General features: G+C 42.8%; 1 protein-coding gene across 1 annotated transcript in view; it reads right to left on the bottom strand.

Moving 5' to 3' along the window:
• The window catches only part of LONP1 (lon peptidase 1, mitochondrial), a 38,696-nt gene that overhangs the window by 13,696 nt on the left and 10,097 nt on the right, over window positions 1–14,903 (bottom strand). The window contains exons 6-11 of the mRNA XM_085640003.1: window positions 14,307–14,436; window positions 6,575–6,658; window positions 4,913–5,133; window positions 3,629–3,767; window positions 1,824–2,002; window positions 971–1,058 (exon numbers count right to left, since the gene is read on the bottom strand). Of these exons, the coding sequence (XP_085496129.1) occupies window positions 971–1,058; window positions 1,824–2,002; window positions 3,629–3,767; window positions 4,913–5,133; window positions 6,575–6,658; window positions 14,307–14,436 (841 nt within the window). The remainder of the gene's footprint in view (window positions 1–970; window positions 1,059–1,823; window positions 2,003–3,628; window positions 3,768–4,912; window positions 5,134–6,574; window positions 6,659–14,306; window positions 14,437–14,903) is intronic.

Genomic DNA, 14,903 nt, shown 5'->3' with positions numbered 1-14,903 from the left:
ATAAGGATGGATGAAGCAGGCAGGCTGAGGTCATTCACTGTCCCTTTCCCAGTACCGGGGACTGCCCTCTCTATGCCTTATCAAGCCTATATGCCCTTATGGATCCCGCTGCGATTATGAGCAGCTGCCTTTTGATATCCTGATGCACGGTTATATCCAAAAGTACAGACTGTCTCCCTGAGCTGCACCCTGCTCGAATGCCCCTTTGCACTGACCACATGGTGGGACATCACAAGCTTAACCCTTTCCCTTCTCAAGTTTTAGAAATAGACAAGGAACAGATTGAAGCAACAGCACTGAATGAGTAATGCTTACAAAACTAATGCCAATAGACCCAAAAGAATCAATGCACAAGGAAAACGCGCTAGCAATGCTTCAATAGGAGGCAAGTTCCATTACCCCTTCTATACTTGTTAAAATAGCTTTGAAAACATTACCCTTCATTTAAACCCCTCCTCAGTTACATGGAATTCAAGGGGTTAAGGGTGCAACTGGACTTTACCAAGATTTTTCTTTGAGACTAAATTTGCATCTGGATTTACTGCCGGACTGGGGAGTTCTGAGACAGGTGTCTCGTCCTTCCCATTCACCCAGATTCCATGCTCTGTTCTTCCAAGACCCGTTAGACTCTTTATGGTTGTAAACTGTTGGTGGTTAGTAAGCCTCCGCGGAACTCATGGTTTCCTCTACAAGCCACTTACTGCCGGCCAGAGGTACTAAGTGTCAACTTAGTCTCACCGTGATCAAATTCACCATTGTCACCCTAAGCTGCTCTGGTGAACAGCTTGCTTGCAGTGGTCATCTTCTCTTTTCAAAGATGCAGTGGATGACCCAAGCCACCGTGCTGTAGGAACCCACTTCATTCATGCTCTCTTCCTTGACTTTTCAAGCTGGCTTGCAAAAAGCACCAACACTTCTAACGCTAGCTCGGGTACAAAGTAACAATCAAAAAATAAAATAAATATTGTACCTCGTCAATAAGAACTAGTGGGTTTTCAGTTTTGGTTTTCTTTAGACACTGAATAATTTTTCCAGGCATTGCACCAACATAAGTTCTCCTGGTTTAGGGAAGAAATTATAAAACAAGTTATCTACTAAAGGTATACAATTCTGAAAACTCATCTCTAATGTATTTACATTAAACACATTCATATTTTCATTCATTCTCTGCCTAATTAAAACAAAAGTTGGGATTTGACATTTGTTTCTCATAATAAAAGTCAGAATCTGTGTTTCTCAGTACATATGCTCCAAGTAACACTTATTTGGGCCACATTTATTTTATATGTATAAAATGTGTTGACTAACATTTCATAACAAACAATGAAGAACATTACATAAAGTTCAGTCTAAATCAACATTTGAAAAAAAACACCTACGAGTTAACAGAGGGGTCATGACATTCAGATGTGTCAAATATCTATTCCATATATCTCGCCCGCATATAGATGTATAATGATAATTTCTTCCTACAGAAGTCATTGAAGTTAACTGAAGATAGTCATTTGAGCCATTTGCTGGTGGGTTGGCAGATTGAAGATCTAACCATGGTCCTCTCCACAATGTCAGCTGTTGAAGTTGGAATGGAAGAGGCTGCAAATTAGTACTATAATATGCCCTCACAATCCTAGGGTGATCTGCTGAGAATATTAACCTAGATCATCTTCTCGTACTTAGACCATCCTCTTGTACTAAAAGGATCCACTGCTTTAATAGATCATCAAAACAATTTCATTGGATTGATATATAATACTAATATTAGTGACCATGCATGGGCTGGTAATAATCCTTTCGATCTTTATCATTGCAGGTATGGTGCTTACCTGTGCCCTTTGATTTCAGCGACATCCGTCATTCCTCCAACACTGAACCGAAAGTATTCACGGTTTAAGGCCCTGGCAATGGAGCGGGCAATGCTTGTCTTGCCAACCCCAGGAGGGCCGTAAAAACAAAGGATCTTTCCTTGAGTCGTCCCCCGTAGCTGGCTTACAGCTATGAATTCCTGAAATAAAGAATAGTAACTTGATGGTGGGATGGTCAAGAGTTCAGCTTTTGGAAATCTAAACACAAATCCAGACATGAAAGATCACATGTGTTTTTATACACAGTAACTGGAATGCCCACAGTGTACTGTCCATGTTTGGGCTGAGAGGTAACTTTGGAAGAAGGCCCATACTGGTTCAGAGAGAAGAAGAGCTACTAAGACAATAACCAGCAGGATGTGTACAATTTACTTTAAATATAGCGATTTCTCTCCCATAATAGAGCTTCACAGCATATTAAATAATAAGTGTTACTATTACCCAATTCAATAATACTCCTGTATCAACTTCAGTTACATAAATAGTTGAATCAGTCCACCTACTGGTTAAACATAAATCTCTGCATTAGATGCATAAGCACAGAGACCTATCATGGTCAAATGTTAGAAGTCTTGGTGGTGCCCAGTTGTGTACAGTTACAGTGTAAAATGGATAAACGTGTGTCCTGGAAACCATAGCACAGGAAAAATTATAGTATATTGTACAGACATCAAGAGTTGCACAAATGAGTTTCACAGATCCAAAGCTAAACTATAGTTATAGTTACATAAATATGTGTATTTTGGTTACACCTCTAGATGAGCTCCATGTTGGGATTGAGCGCAAATGAGCTATAAATTGTAAGGCACAGGAGCGAGACGCCACCATTGTTTTGTTATACAAGAGTCATAAGGGGTCTGCATATAAGTGCAGCATGGATGTGACAGTGATTTGGGATGTTGGTAACGGCAATTGTGGATAGTGGACTGATTGGTTAGGGGTGGGTACAGATAATTAGATTCAATTTTTACTTAGCAAGATCATCAACTAGTGACATCACTGCACAGTAAAATTTAAAAGGATAAAAATGCAACATGCAGCAGTATACTTTTCTGCAGTATGTGCTGTGAGACTAACACTTCTGAGTATTTGAGCATCAGGACTTGTTAAAGTTGGTAAAAGCACATCTTCCATTTTAATACTTTTCTTGCTGCCTCTCCAAACCAAAATGGATTTATATTGGCAAAAGAACTCCAACATTAAGGGGAAAAAATTATAAATTAGCCGTATCCAGGAGCGATCGTCAAGCTGTGTTGCCAACAATTAAATAGATTTCTGGTCATGGACAGAGAAAGACTACTGGAACAGAGTGATTTTATTTTTGCTGAGGTGCCCAGACTTCTCCTCATATACCCGCTGGAAAGCATCTCCCCCAAGAGAGAGGTCCTTTAATACTGCTTAGAATTTCAAAGGAAGGCACTGAACAAGGCCATGTCTTTATTAAGTGTAAGATCGGTGCTGTGGAAGAGGGAGTTTTATTTTCATCAGCAAAGGGACAATCTCTTGGCCTGCAGCACCCCACAGAAGTCAGTCCTCTGATACACGTATGCCACATCCAGATTTATCATAGAACAGCACGGTGACTCCGTTAAAATTTTGGAGTATTTGGGTGTGACTGACTGGTGAATGTAGAAAACTTGCTTCTTTATAGTACTGGCAGCCATTTTTCATATAGTGATGTCTTGAAGTCCATATTTAAGGAGAGAAGGGCAACAGGCAGCTGCAAAGTAACCTTAATTAAATTTAAAAAGTGATTTGTCTTTTACCAGAATTCGCTTTTTGACGTCATCCATTCCATAATGGTCCTCCTCCAAGACTTCCTGCGCTCTTGCAAGGTCCAGATTCTCCTGGCTGTATTTACCCCATGGAATGGATGTTAACCAATCTAGATAATTCCGAGTCACACTGAAGGAAAGAAAACAACAAAAAGACCATGATTGGTTTGTACTGTTGAGTGATCTTGAAACACCCCGCCCCCTCGCAATATGGTAACAATCTGCAATATCTGTTGCTGGCTCAACTGTGGTGTTACCTTCCTGAGAACAGCTCTTTCCACCGATTCACAATATTGAAATAATACCTTTCTTTAGAAGGATCTTGCATTGATCAGGGAAGAGACAACCTAATTGCAAATTCCAAGAGTCCCTAATGCACAATTAGCGCCTTAACCACCAATGCCTGGATATCTTGCAAGGGCCTACACATCGCTGCCTGACTGATAATAGGTGGAATATCTGATAACAAGCAGATGTTTGCACTACATAAGCTCCATGGCAGCAGATCAAAGCCTGAGTTTTCACCTACTGCCATATATAGTATCCAATCCTTCCAGTTCTGTTACCAACAGAGCCCCTCCTTTCCATAGGAAACCATTAATTGGTAATGTCCATATGTTACCCGATTTTTTGATTCCTCAGTGGTGAAAAAGAATAAACAAACGTATTTGCAGGCAGCCATATGAAAAATTAAATAAGTCGAATTACGTGCATTATTAAATTTGGGATAGCATGCACAGTGAAAGTGAAAAACGTACCTACTGCGGTTATCCTCTGTCCTTTCCAAAATATATAATTTAAACGCTTGTTTTATTCTCAATTTAGTCATGCCAACACTTACTTCCCAAACAGTTATTGAAGATTTAGAGCACGGATTCAGTGACAAGTGGGAAAGCAACCAATTAAAAATAACTAAATACGTAAATATATATCAAATCATTAGTTTCACAGCTCGAATACAGGAAACTGTTGTTTCAGAAGTATATATTAGTACTCAATCCATTTGCATACGTTTGCCTCCAAATTGTTTAGCAAAATACTTATGTGGAAAAGGAAAACTATGGACATGCACTAATTGCTTATCATCCAGAGGTACAATCTCTTGAATATTCTTTTAATTTCCTCTTTTGGTGAGGAGACAACATTGTGCACTTATTATCATCGTGGTAGGAGGTAGTACTAATGCATGTTGCAAGGGGAGTTAGAAAATGTGACCTGAAGAAAACATTCACAATGAAATACACACTCACTTTTTCAAGGCTCTCATGCAAATACCTGAACTCCGACGAGTGATTGTCCAAGAGCCCGAGTTTGTTCAGCTCCTCGTCGATGACCTCCATGACGTGCTTCGGAACCACCAAGCAGTTTAAACGCTCCCTGAACTTCTCCTCGATGGCGTCCTTGTCCTCCTTCTCCAAACCAAGCTCTTTCTTTATGATCTTCAATTGCTCCTGAAGAAGGTACTTGCGATGGGTCTGCTTAATTTTCTCCTCCACCTAAAAGAGTTCACCAATTAAAATTTCCCTTCTTAAATGCAACTCCCATCTGCTGCAGGCCTCCCAATTAAATACTTTTTTTCACCTTTCAAACCCATACACAATTTTATTGCAAGGAAATATACCACAGACTATTTACCACAAGAACAACTACAGCGACACTATCCATGATGATATGTAGTCCAACTGTTTGGATCTTGATCCAATTTGTGTTAGTTTTCCCACTACTGCTTGTCGGCACTATTCCATCCCTCACACAACACCCCCGGAGGGCACTGCAACTTTGAGGGATTTTGTGTCTCACACTCTTAGCCATATTTCACAGTCTCTTGTTTGCGCACAAACTTTTTTATGGAGAGGCAAATACCCAGTACACCAAGAGTACGACCACAACAACGTAAATTGTGGCAGGGCTTGACCCATGTCACCCTCCACCTGTGCAATCCTCCAGTCACATCTGAACCCAGGAGGCATGTCTCAGGAATTGACTTTAATGTTAGGCCCCTGATTTAAGCAAATTAACTGCTGCAACATGAGTAGAAGCAAGGCCTATGCTTTTTACACAGAGAGGCTAGTATAATCCACTTCCACCTTGTGGTATGTTGTCCACTGACCATGTGGATAGGGAAGCTCATATGCCATCGCTATTTGTTCCCTATACAGATCTTACCTACTGGTGCCCTCAGTAAGAGTATTGCACATCACATGGTATGTCTGCATGACCTTATGAAGGCTATCCATGCTTGGGGAACTCATTGGTGCCTTACAATATCCAGAACACATACGCCAAGGTTTATAAAGAACTGCTTGAGGTAAATGGAGGTGTATGTGCAAGCTTTAGCGCACTTTAAAACACCGATAGCCCTTAGTGTTTTTAAAATCAATTACACATAATTCTTAGGCTCCACACAAAGAACTGTTATTAGAGTAACACTGTTCTTAATTGCTAATAGTGTGTTATAATACAGTATTCTAATTTTGCAAAAATAAATATTATGCAGAATGAATTTCACATTTTTTTCCAATGATGGAACGGTAAATGTCCGCGGATACTTTACCCCACAGTTCGCTTAATTGGCAGTTGGCAAAACATTCAGGGGAAACCTGAACCATATAAGTTGGAGAAATTTGAGTGCAGAGTGAATTTATAATGATTTCTGAATGTGGTCTCCTGTGAAAAGATCTTTTTGCAAATTTCAGACGTTTTTGGGTAAACTGCATTCCAATCTGAAAACTACCCCACAAGAAGAATTCTATTTTCCAAAAAGAAATTCGCTTGGTAACTAAGGTAGGAAGTGATAACAGCAAAAGACTCTAATTCATATGATTTTTTCTGTTTACATTCTGCAAAAATATAAAAAAAATAACCCTGCCCTACATAATCCTCCTTTCAAAGACTGGAACAGTCATTGATGCAAAAAGAAATTCTCAACCGCCTCACCTCACGTCCAAGCCGTTGCTGGAGTTTACTCAATTCGTATTCCTTCTTCAGCAAGGAGAGTGCTTTGTAGAGACGTTTTGGAATCTAGCAAATGGAAGAAAAATATTTTAAAATTTTCATAACTGTTATAAGTTGGACTAAACAACTAGAAACAGAAGTATCAAGAGTTGAAAAGTACCCAACAGTCTTCTTCCCAAACGCAAATCACAAATACTATTACTTTTGTTTAATGGTGTGACATCAGCAAAAAGGCCGAGCAGACAAATAGGCAGAAATAACTTAAGGTTCAATGAAGACTTAAGTTGTCAAAGAGGAACCAAGTGCCCAGTCTGGGAAAACCTCAGATACTGTGGAGACATAACTGAGACATCCGTGGGAAAAAAGCGACACTCACAAATGAAGGACAATAAGTTTATTCCAACTGAAACATAAGGCCTTATCCAGTCCCACAGTGACATTTTACCAATCATACACCTATAACCATAATAACGCATAACACTGTAAATAAGTCAGAAGCCACATGTTCAATAATTCAATCTCTATTAACCTCCAGGCTATGAAAAACAAGGTATTACGGCTTTGTGGTATTTATTTCCATATTTCCATCTATAATAGTCTTCTTGCCAGCTCTTTCATAAAAATCTCTCATAAAAACCAACTGTGCTTTCCTTTCTGGTAATGCAAGAGATCGCTGTCCAGAAGTTTACTCTGTGCTCAAGATTCCTCTTTTGTCCCAACACTTTTTTTTTTTAATAATTCTTTTTATTGAACATCAAAAAGAAAGGTCATGTTATACGAGTAATCATTTTCACATTACAGGGTACAGTGTCATTTACAAGCGGTGGTATTGCGTATCATGCTATCGTACTTTACTACAATGTCACATGTAATTGGTTTCAGATCATTAATTGTTCGTCAAGGGAAGGAACAATAGGGGGATCACACACCCCTCCCCGATACACTTTCCATTTAGTCCAGATTGCTATCCATTTCCGAGGGCACCCACGGGCCATATAAACTGTTTTCTCCCGTGTCATGCACCAATCCATGTCCTCTTTCCACGCTTTGACTGTCGGTGGTGCTGCAGCCCCCCAAAGTCGAGCTACCTTTCGCTTGGCGACCATCTGTCCAAGGGTCACCCAGAGCCTGCCTTTTACATTCAGATCTGTGGGCTCCCAGATATTCAAGAGACATCTTTTAACCTCAAGCCGAAGAGTAACTCCCCAGACTACACTCATGCACTCAAGGACTTTTTCCCAGTAGTTTTGAATCAGCGGACACTCCCAGAGTGTGTGTAGGAAGGTACCCTCCAGTCCACACTGCCTCATACACATCCCATCTTCACTTCTACCCATGAGCACTAGTTGCCGTCCCGAGAGGTAAACCCTGTGTAGAATTTTTAGCTGCATCAGTCTCAGTTTCACCGAAATGGCGACTTCTCTAGGGGAGGAGAGTGCTTCTTGACATTCCTCATCATCTATTTCCAAACCGTCCCTCCCCCATTTCTCCCAAAGTGCTAGTAAAGGGTCTGGAGTATGATGAATACATTTTTTGTACGTGAGGGATATGCTTCTTTCTGGCAGGTGGCCGTCAAGTAACATTTCCTCAAGAGGGGAGGATTCTGGGAGTGACGTTCCAACTGGAATGTTGGCCTGAAGGGAGTGTCTGACTTGTGCGTATCTAAAATATTCTGAGTCAGCCATCTTGTGCGTCTGTTGTAGTGAAGTGAAGGACACCACCCCACTCTGCTACCAGAGGTCCCTTATATGAGAGATACCTATGAGATCCCACTTGTCGAACCCTTTAGTCCGCCTTAATGTGCCCAGCTGTTCAGAGTCCCAGAGTGGAGTTGCGAGCGCGAGTCTGTTGGCGCATCCCAGGTTACGGTTGACCACATGCCATAGTTGTACCGAGTGTCTGGTAGGTCCTGTAAGAGGAAACCTAGACGGCCTAGAGTAGAGTGCTCTCGTAAAATCTCTACCCGGGAGCAGCCACCTGTCCATACAGAATGCTGGGTCGTCACTGTTTCCGTACATACATTGGTTTATGGCGGATAAGTGTGCTGCCCAGTAGTACTTTTTGATGTCAGGAAGGGCAATACCCCCGTCGTACCATCCAAGAGTTAACTTTTGGAGTGCTATGCGCGGTTTTCCGTCCCATAATAGGTCCCTTTGTAGAGCTTCAACATCTCTGAAAAATGCGTGTGGGACTGGGTCCGGGTAGTTTTGGAGGGCATAAAGATAGCGGGGCAGTGCCATCCTTTTGAAAAGTGCTGCCCGTCCAAGGAGCGACAGGGGGAGTGTTTTCCACATGCTAGTGTCCCGTCTGAGCCTCTGCAGGGGCGGGGGGAGGTTCCGCTCGTATCGGGCCCTGGCATCCGTGGTGACGAATACGCCAAGGTATTTGAATCCTTCTGTAGTTATCTGAATTGAACATTCCTCGGGCAGGGAGGGGGGCTCCCCATGGAGGACATATAGCAACAACTTGCTCCAGTTAATTTTATAGCCAGAGTTCCTTCCAAAGCTGGTAAAGATATCTAACACCACCCTCAGTGATCGCTAAGGGGAAGCCAGATAAAGAAGAATGTCGTCAGCATATAAGGAAATCCGGTCCTCCCATCCCTCTGCCCATCTAAGTCCCCGGATAGAAGTATCCCTTCGTATCCAGGCTGCAAGTGGTTCTAGGGAGAGTGCGAATAGAAGTGGCGAGTGGACACCCCTGTCTTGTCCCCCTTCCGAGTGTGAACACGTCCAAGATTTTATTGTTAACTGCCACTTGGGCCAAGGGTTCCACATATAGAAGCTGCACCCACCCTACAAAATTAGGGCCGAAGCCCATCTTTTTGAGAACCGCCATGAGGTATGCCCATTCCAAGGTGTCGAACGCCATAGTTGCGTCCAATGAGACCACTATCACATCTTCCTGGACACTGGAGCAGCGCCCCAGCACTCCATGGAGACGCCGTAGGTTAAAGACCGTATTTCGATGCGGCATAAAGCCCGATTGGTCCGGATATACCAGCTTAGCTATTATTGGCCGAAGTCTATTGGCCAAGAGCTTGGCGAGTATCTTGGGTTCTGAGTTTAACAGGGAAATCTGTCTATACGAAGCGCAGTCGTCTTTCGGCTTCCCTTCCTTAGGAATGGTCACCAGCGTGGCGATACGTTGGTCTCTTGGCAGTTGCCTCATTTTCCTTCTGTCATCATACATACTTTTAAGGTAGGGCGCCACTCTGTCTGGTTTAAGCTTGTAGAGTTCAATGGGTAGGCCATTGGGGCCCAGCGCCTTTGCCCGGGCGGAGGTCTCTTATCGCCTGGGCCAATTCGTCGTTTGTGAGCGCGTTCTCCAACGCTTCCCGATCAGGGTCAGAGAGGACAGGCAGACGGATATCTGATAATAAGTTAGAAGAGTCTTCTTCAGAGAGTTCCGAACCCCTCTGGTACACCCGCTCGAAATGCGCCGCAAACTCTCTGGCTATGTCGTGTGGCTCAGTGAGAACTCCCCTGTACTGCTTTTCAGCTCCTATACTGCTCTTTGCGCCCTCTCTTTTTTATCCAACCAGGCTATCATTTTACCCGCTTTGTCACCCTGGTCGTATAGCCGTCCGTCTCTCGCGAGGGCTTTCGCAGCGTCAGTTGCAATTGCTTTGTATTCGGCCGCTTTTATTTGCATTTGGTGAGATATGGCTTGGTCCGCACCGTTTCCCGCCCTCTCCTCAAGATGGAGGAGGTCGCGCTCAATCTTAACCAGTTGCTTTCCTTTTTCTTTGCGCACTCCCGCTATAGCTGAGAGGGCGTGCCCCCTTAGAACCGTTTTCAACGCTTCCCACAGAGTGGTGAGGGAGTCCACTGTACCTTCGTTGTCTAAGAAGTATTGGTCAATGGCTCGTACAAGAGTGGTTTTGGTATTGTTGTCATTTAGGTACCAGGGATTTATCGGCACGACACAGCCCACCCTCTTCTCTCCTATGGTAAGGTGGACCCATATAGGGGAGTGATCTGAGATACTCCGCGCTAGGTGCTTAATTTCCCGCGTGGTTACGTCATCTTGAAGGGGCACAAGAACGTAGTCAATCCTCGAGAGGGTTAGGTGTGATCCCGAGAAAAACGTGTATTCCTGCAGATTGGGGTGGCGCCGCCTCCAAAGGTCAGTGAGGCCAAACGCCTCAAGAAAATTGGGGAGCCATTGTTGCCCCGCACCGACATCTCGCGGTGGGTGTCTGTACATCAATCCGGAGGCGACCGAATTAAAATCTCCCACAATCACAAGGTGCCCCTCCCGCAGGGAGAGCAAAAGCGTACCAAGATCCTTATAGGATTGCGTTTGGAGACCTGGTGGGATGTAAACTGCCACTAGTGTGAGTGTGCGTCCCTCCCATCTCCCCGAGACCGCCACAAGGTGTCCTAGTGGGTCAGCCCAAGTGTGCTGTATACTGAAGGGAAGGGTGCGCCTGAGAAGGATACCTACCCCTCGGGACCCTGATGTGAAACCGGCGTGTGCCACCATTGTGTAACCCCATCTATTAAGTGCTTTACAGGAGTTTCCAATTAGGTGTGTCTCCTGGAGCAGTGCTGCATCCGGCATGTGTCTCTTAAGTTGTTATAGCACTATACTCCTTTTTATTTTGTCACCCAACCCATTGACGTTACAACTCGTGAGTTTCAGACTTTTATCCCAATGCATACCAATTACGACAGTGGACTTCTCTGAACAACCCACAACGCCTGTGACACAACCCACTCTCTAAATACTGTAAATTGCATGACCACCACGGAACCACCCCCCTTTCCTCCCCCCCCCACAACCAACAAAGAAACGTTTTAAAACCTGTAACCTTCCGTTCTCTCCTGTTCCACCCCCCCTCCCTGCTACCCTGCCACGTAGGTTTGAAACTGCCCACATCCCCAAATAGCAGAGTGCCTATCGCCCTAGTAACTAGTCAACGGTGACGTGGGGAAGTGGGCTAGAGCCAACTCCGGCCGCCTGAGGTTCCCCCCCCCTTACTGCACAAAGTTGCACCAGGTTTTTGAGATCCCAGGATAGTGGCTACTCCATACGAAGCAATCATGTTACCCCTCCCTGGAATGCACGTTCTCGTATTACATTCAACGATGTAGAGTCAGTTTATTATTCAGGTGCATCTCCAGCGCCGCAAGGAGTAACTTCAGCTCCGGAGGAGCCGCCTTTTAGTTCAACCAGGTCCCACTGGCCGCCTACTGACCCAACACTTTTAATACTTAACAGCCTGGATCCATTCAGATCTCTTGTAACAGAATCCATTAAAAGAGGTTAAGGATATTATTTTATTAGACATTTTACAACAAAAAATGTCGTTTGCACGATGTGTGGTTCTTCTAAATATGAGGCCAGGATCCAGGCCTCCTAGACATACAATGGATCACCAATTGCAAATTATTTGGAGACGTTCATGCTGTGTACCTCAGAAACATGTGTACGTGTAATGCACACCCTCACTAATATGCCTGACCATACACGTCTGTGAGATTATGTTGGAGACAAACTTTCACCAAAAACACAGAGCATTACAGCATCTACACGACTGTCAACATTAAGCAGACTAATTTTCACAATGTGGTTTATAAACTTTTGGGAAAGGTCTTTACACATGAACGCATGGAATATCGACATTGCACAGGACGTAGCACTTCCCACATGACCCTTACTACCTCTCGACCTCCTCGTTCCAAAAAATTATGCTTTCCATTCTGTCCCACTTTACCTTTTTCATTGCCATTTACTAATAGGGCCACATGCCCAAGTACACTATTCACACTAGAAATACAATTAGACTCCTTCATAAACAATATAGCTCTTACAGGCCAGATAACTATTCCTGGTGGTTAGAGAGAGCTACTTAGCAGTCAACAAACTCTTGGGGACTATAGACGACATTAGACCAGTTCTACCTTAAATTTGATATTTAGAGACAACCCTAAATTCAGGCAAAATATATTTTCCCTGGAATATACATTTCGATAATCTTAACCTGTGTCCTATTCACCATGTCATCCTCTTCAATTCTAATGAGAATACACTTGAAAATGTTGTATAATCAGATATTTTTCCACTGACAACCAAATGGTGACTTCCTGTGAAATACTTCCTCTTACAGCAAGTATTGCATGTTAATATCCTCCAAATATAACTCTGCTTCCTTCCTACACCACCCCCCCCCCCCGAACTACTAATGACCTGATAATCGCTTGATATTGACTGATAACTGTCAAGACTATTGTAGCGATGCCTTAACTAGGGCACTTTCACAAAAGTTCATTTCAAAGTTCCTACCAAGAAAACAATCCAGACAATCGTGAAAAATCACATGTTCAACAACAAGCAAAATTTGCTGTGCCAATAATCCAGTCACAATCAACGTTGCAGCCTCTCCTAAGCGCTCCCACCTTCCTCTAGCTCCAGAAATCCCTGTAAAGACGTTACCTACAGCGGATTCAGTCATCTTTCATCGGCGCGCATATGTGAGCATCAAGCAAAACCAACACCAATAATAAGCTACTAAATGAAGGTAAAGAGTTGCACTTTGGGTGTCCTCAACATTCCTCAGATTTACAGCCTCGAGTCATGATCTGATTGGAAAAATATGAACAACATTTCTAAAATGTACATATCAAAAGCTATACAAAGTTGGTTAGCACACCAATATTACTATGTAAAAAATGTAGGTAAATACATTTGTCTCATATTTTTTTGTCATAACAGAGCCAAACAGACGTGATGGCCAACCTACATACATGATAAAAGATAAAGTAACTTCCTGAGTTTTGTAACTTACTTTGAGATATTCGCTTTTACAATGCTCAAATACTAAATCTCCCAGATATCCACTAGACTGTTTTATGGGCCTCATACACACATTGTTTTCAACTATCCAAATAGGATCTAGACATCCCTCTATCATGGGCACGCCTTCAATACTGCCTAAAAAACAGACCTATCGAATAATTGGATATATATTGTTCTGTTCTAAATTTAATCGATTATTAAGGGCCTACTGCTCCAAAATAAGTGTGTCAAAATACTAAACATGTCTCCATCTTGAGAAGATTCTATCCATCTGGACAGTAAAGGTGGTGGCTGTTTGGCTTCTACACAGACAAGTAAATATTGGAGATCAATTAATTTTCATATTATAATAATAATAATAAAGGAATTTTATTAAGCGCATAGCTACCCCCAACGGGGTGTCCCGGCGCAATAGCAGACAGAGAGCAGAGGAAGTAAGTCTAGTCGATTTGGCTAAATAACCAGGTTTTAAGGGATTTGTGGAACTCGAGATCTGACTGAATTAGGCGTAGATGAAGAGGCAAGTTATTCCAACATTGAGTATGGTTTCTGGTCTGTACATTTGATCGACATCAACAGATCAATAACAGTTGTGAACTAATATTTAGGTTTCTGTGAGCCATTGTTTGTAAATGAATTTCTAAACTTTATCTGCATATTACATACTATCTGTATGCTACCCTCCTTTGTATTGTATGTATATGGGTGATAACTGCATACACACCAGTATAACACACACGGTCCAAATATAATAGCTCATACGCTTTGTGAAATACCAACAACACACAATACCACCATCTTCCAATATAAAATTACACTAACCAGATACTAATACAAGCTGAGACATGTTGGGAGTTCCCCAGTAATAGCCACTGATACACTAGATTTAAATCAAGCTTGGTCTACTTACATTTGTCTCTTCCAGCACCTCCTGCAACTCTTGGGACTCTGCACCAGTTAACGCTGCTCCCATATCACTCAGATAGATAGGGTTATCCACCACCCTCTGGCCTGCTTGCATCATTTGCAGCACAGACTCCCTGGAAGGTAACAAAATGAGCAGAATGACCACAGTGGAACTTCAAACTCAAGCCCAGGAATAAGGTGCAAATAAGGGCTGGCTGTTTTCACTTGTGTGGACCAGGTTTGACAGTCTCTTCTTGAACCCAACCCCAAATATGCTAAGCAAGGTATGCTTATTTTCCGCCACAAGGACTATTCTGCGGCACAATGACAGCCGTATTCTGTAGCTCAGTTTTAGTTAAGAAGATGAATATGTGACTAAACCTGCTAATGTTGGTCTCCTTGATCCCACACTTACTAGACAACCCTCTGCTGAGGTTTCTCCAGCCTTACAATCACACATTTGCTTTCAAAGATATGAAAGGGCGGACAACATCACAGCCGTCTATCGTCTACAGATCAATTCCTGCTTCAGGGTGGGCGACACCAGCCTCAATTACAGCACTTATAACGACCAATAAACTGAAATTGATAAATGTATCTG

The sequence above is a fragment of the Triturus cristatus genome, chromosome 12 (genome assembly GCF_964204655.1).
Source record: "Triturus cristatus chromosome 12, aTriCri1.1, whole genome shotgun sequence".
Classification (NCBI taxonomy): domain Eukaryota; kingdom Metazoa; phylum Chordata; class Amphibia; order Caudata; family Salamandridae; genus Triturus; species Triturus cristatus.
The sequence above is the reverse complement of the archived record's forward strand: the minus strand, read 5'-3'. Positions and strand labels throughout refer to the sequence as shown.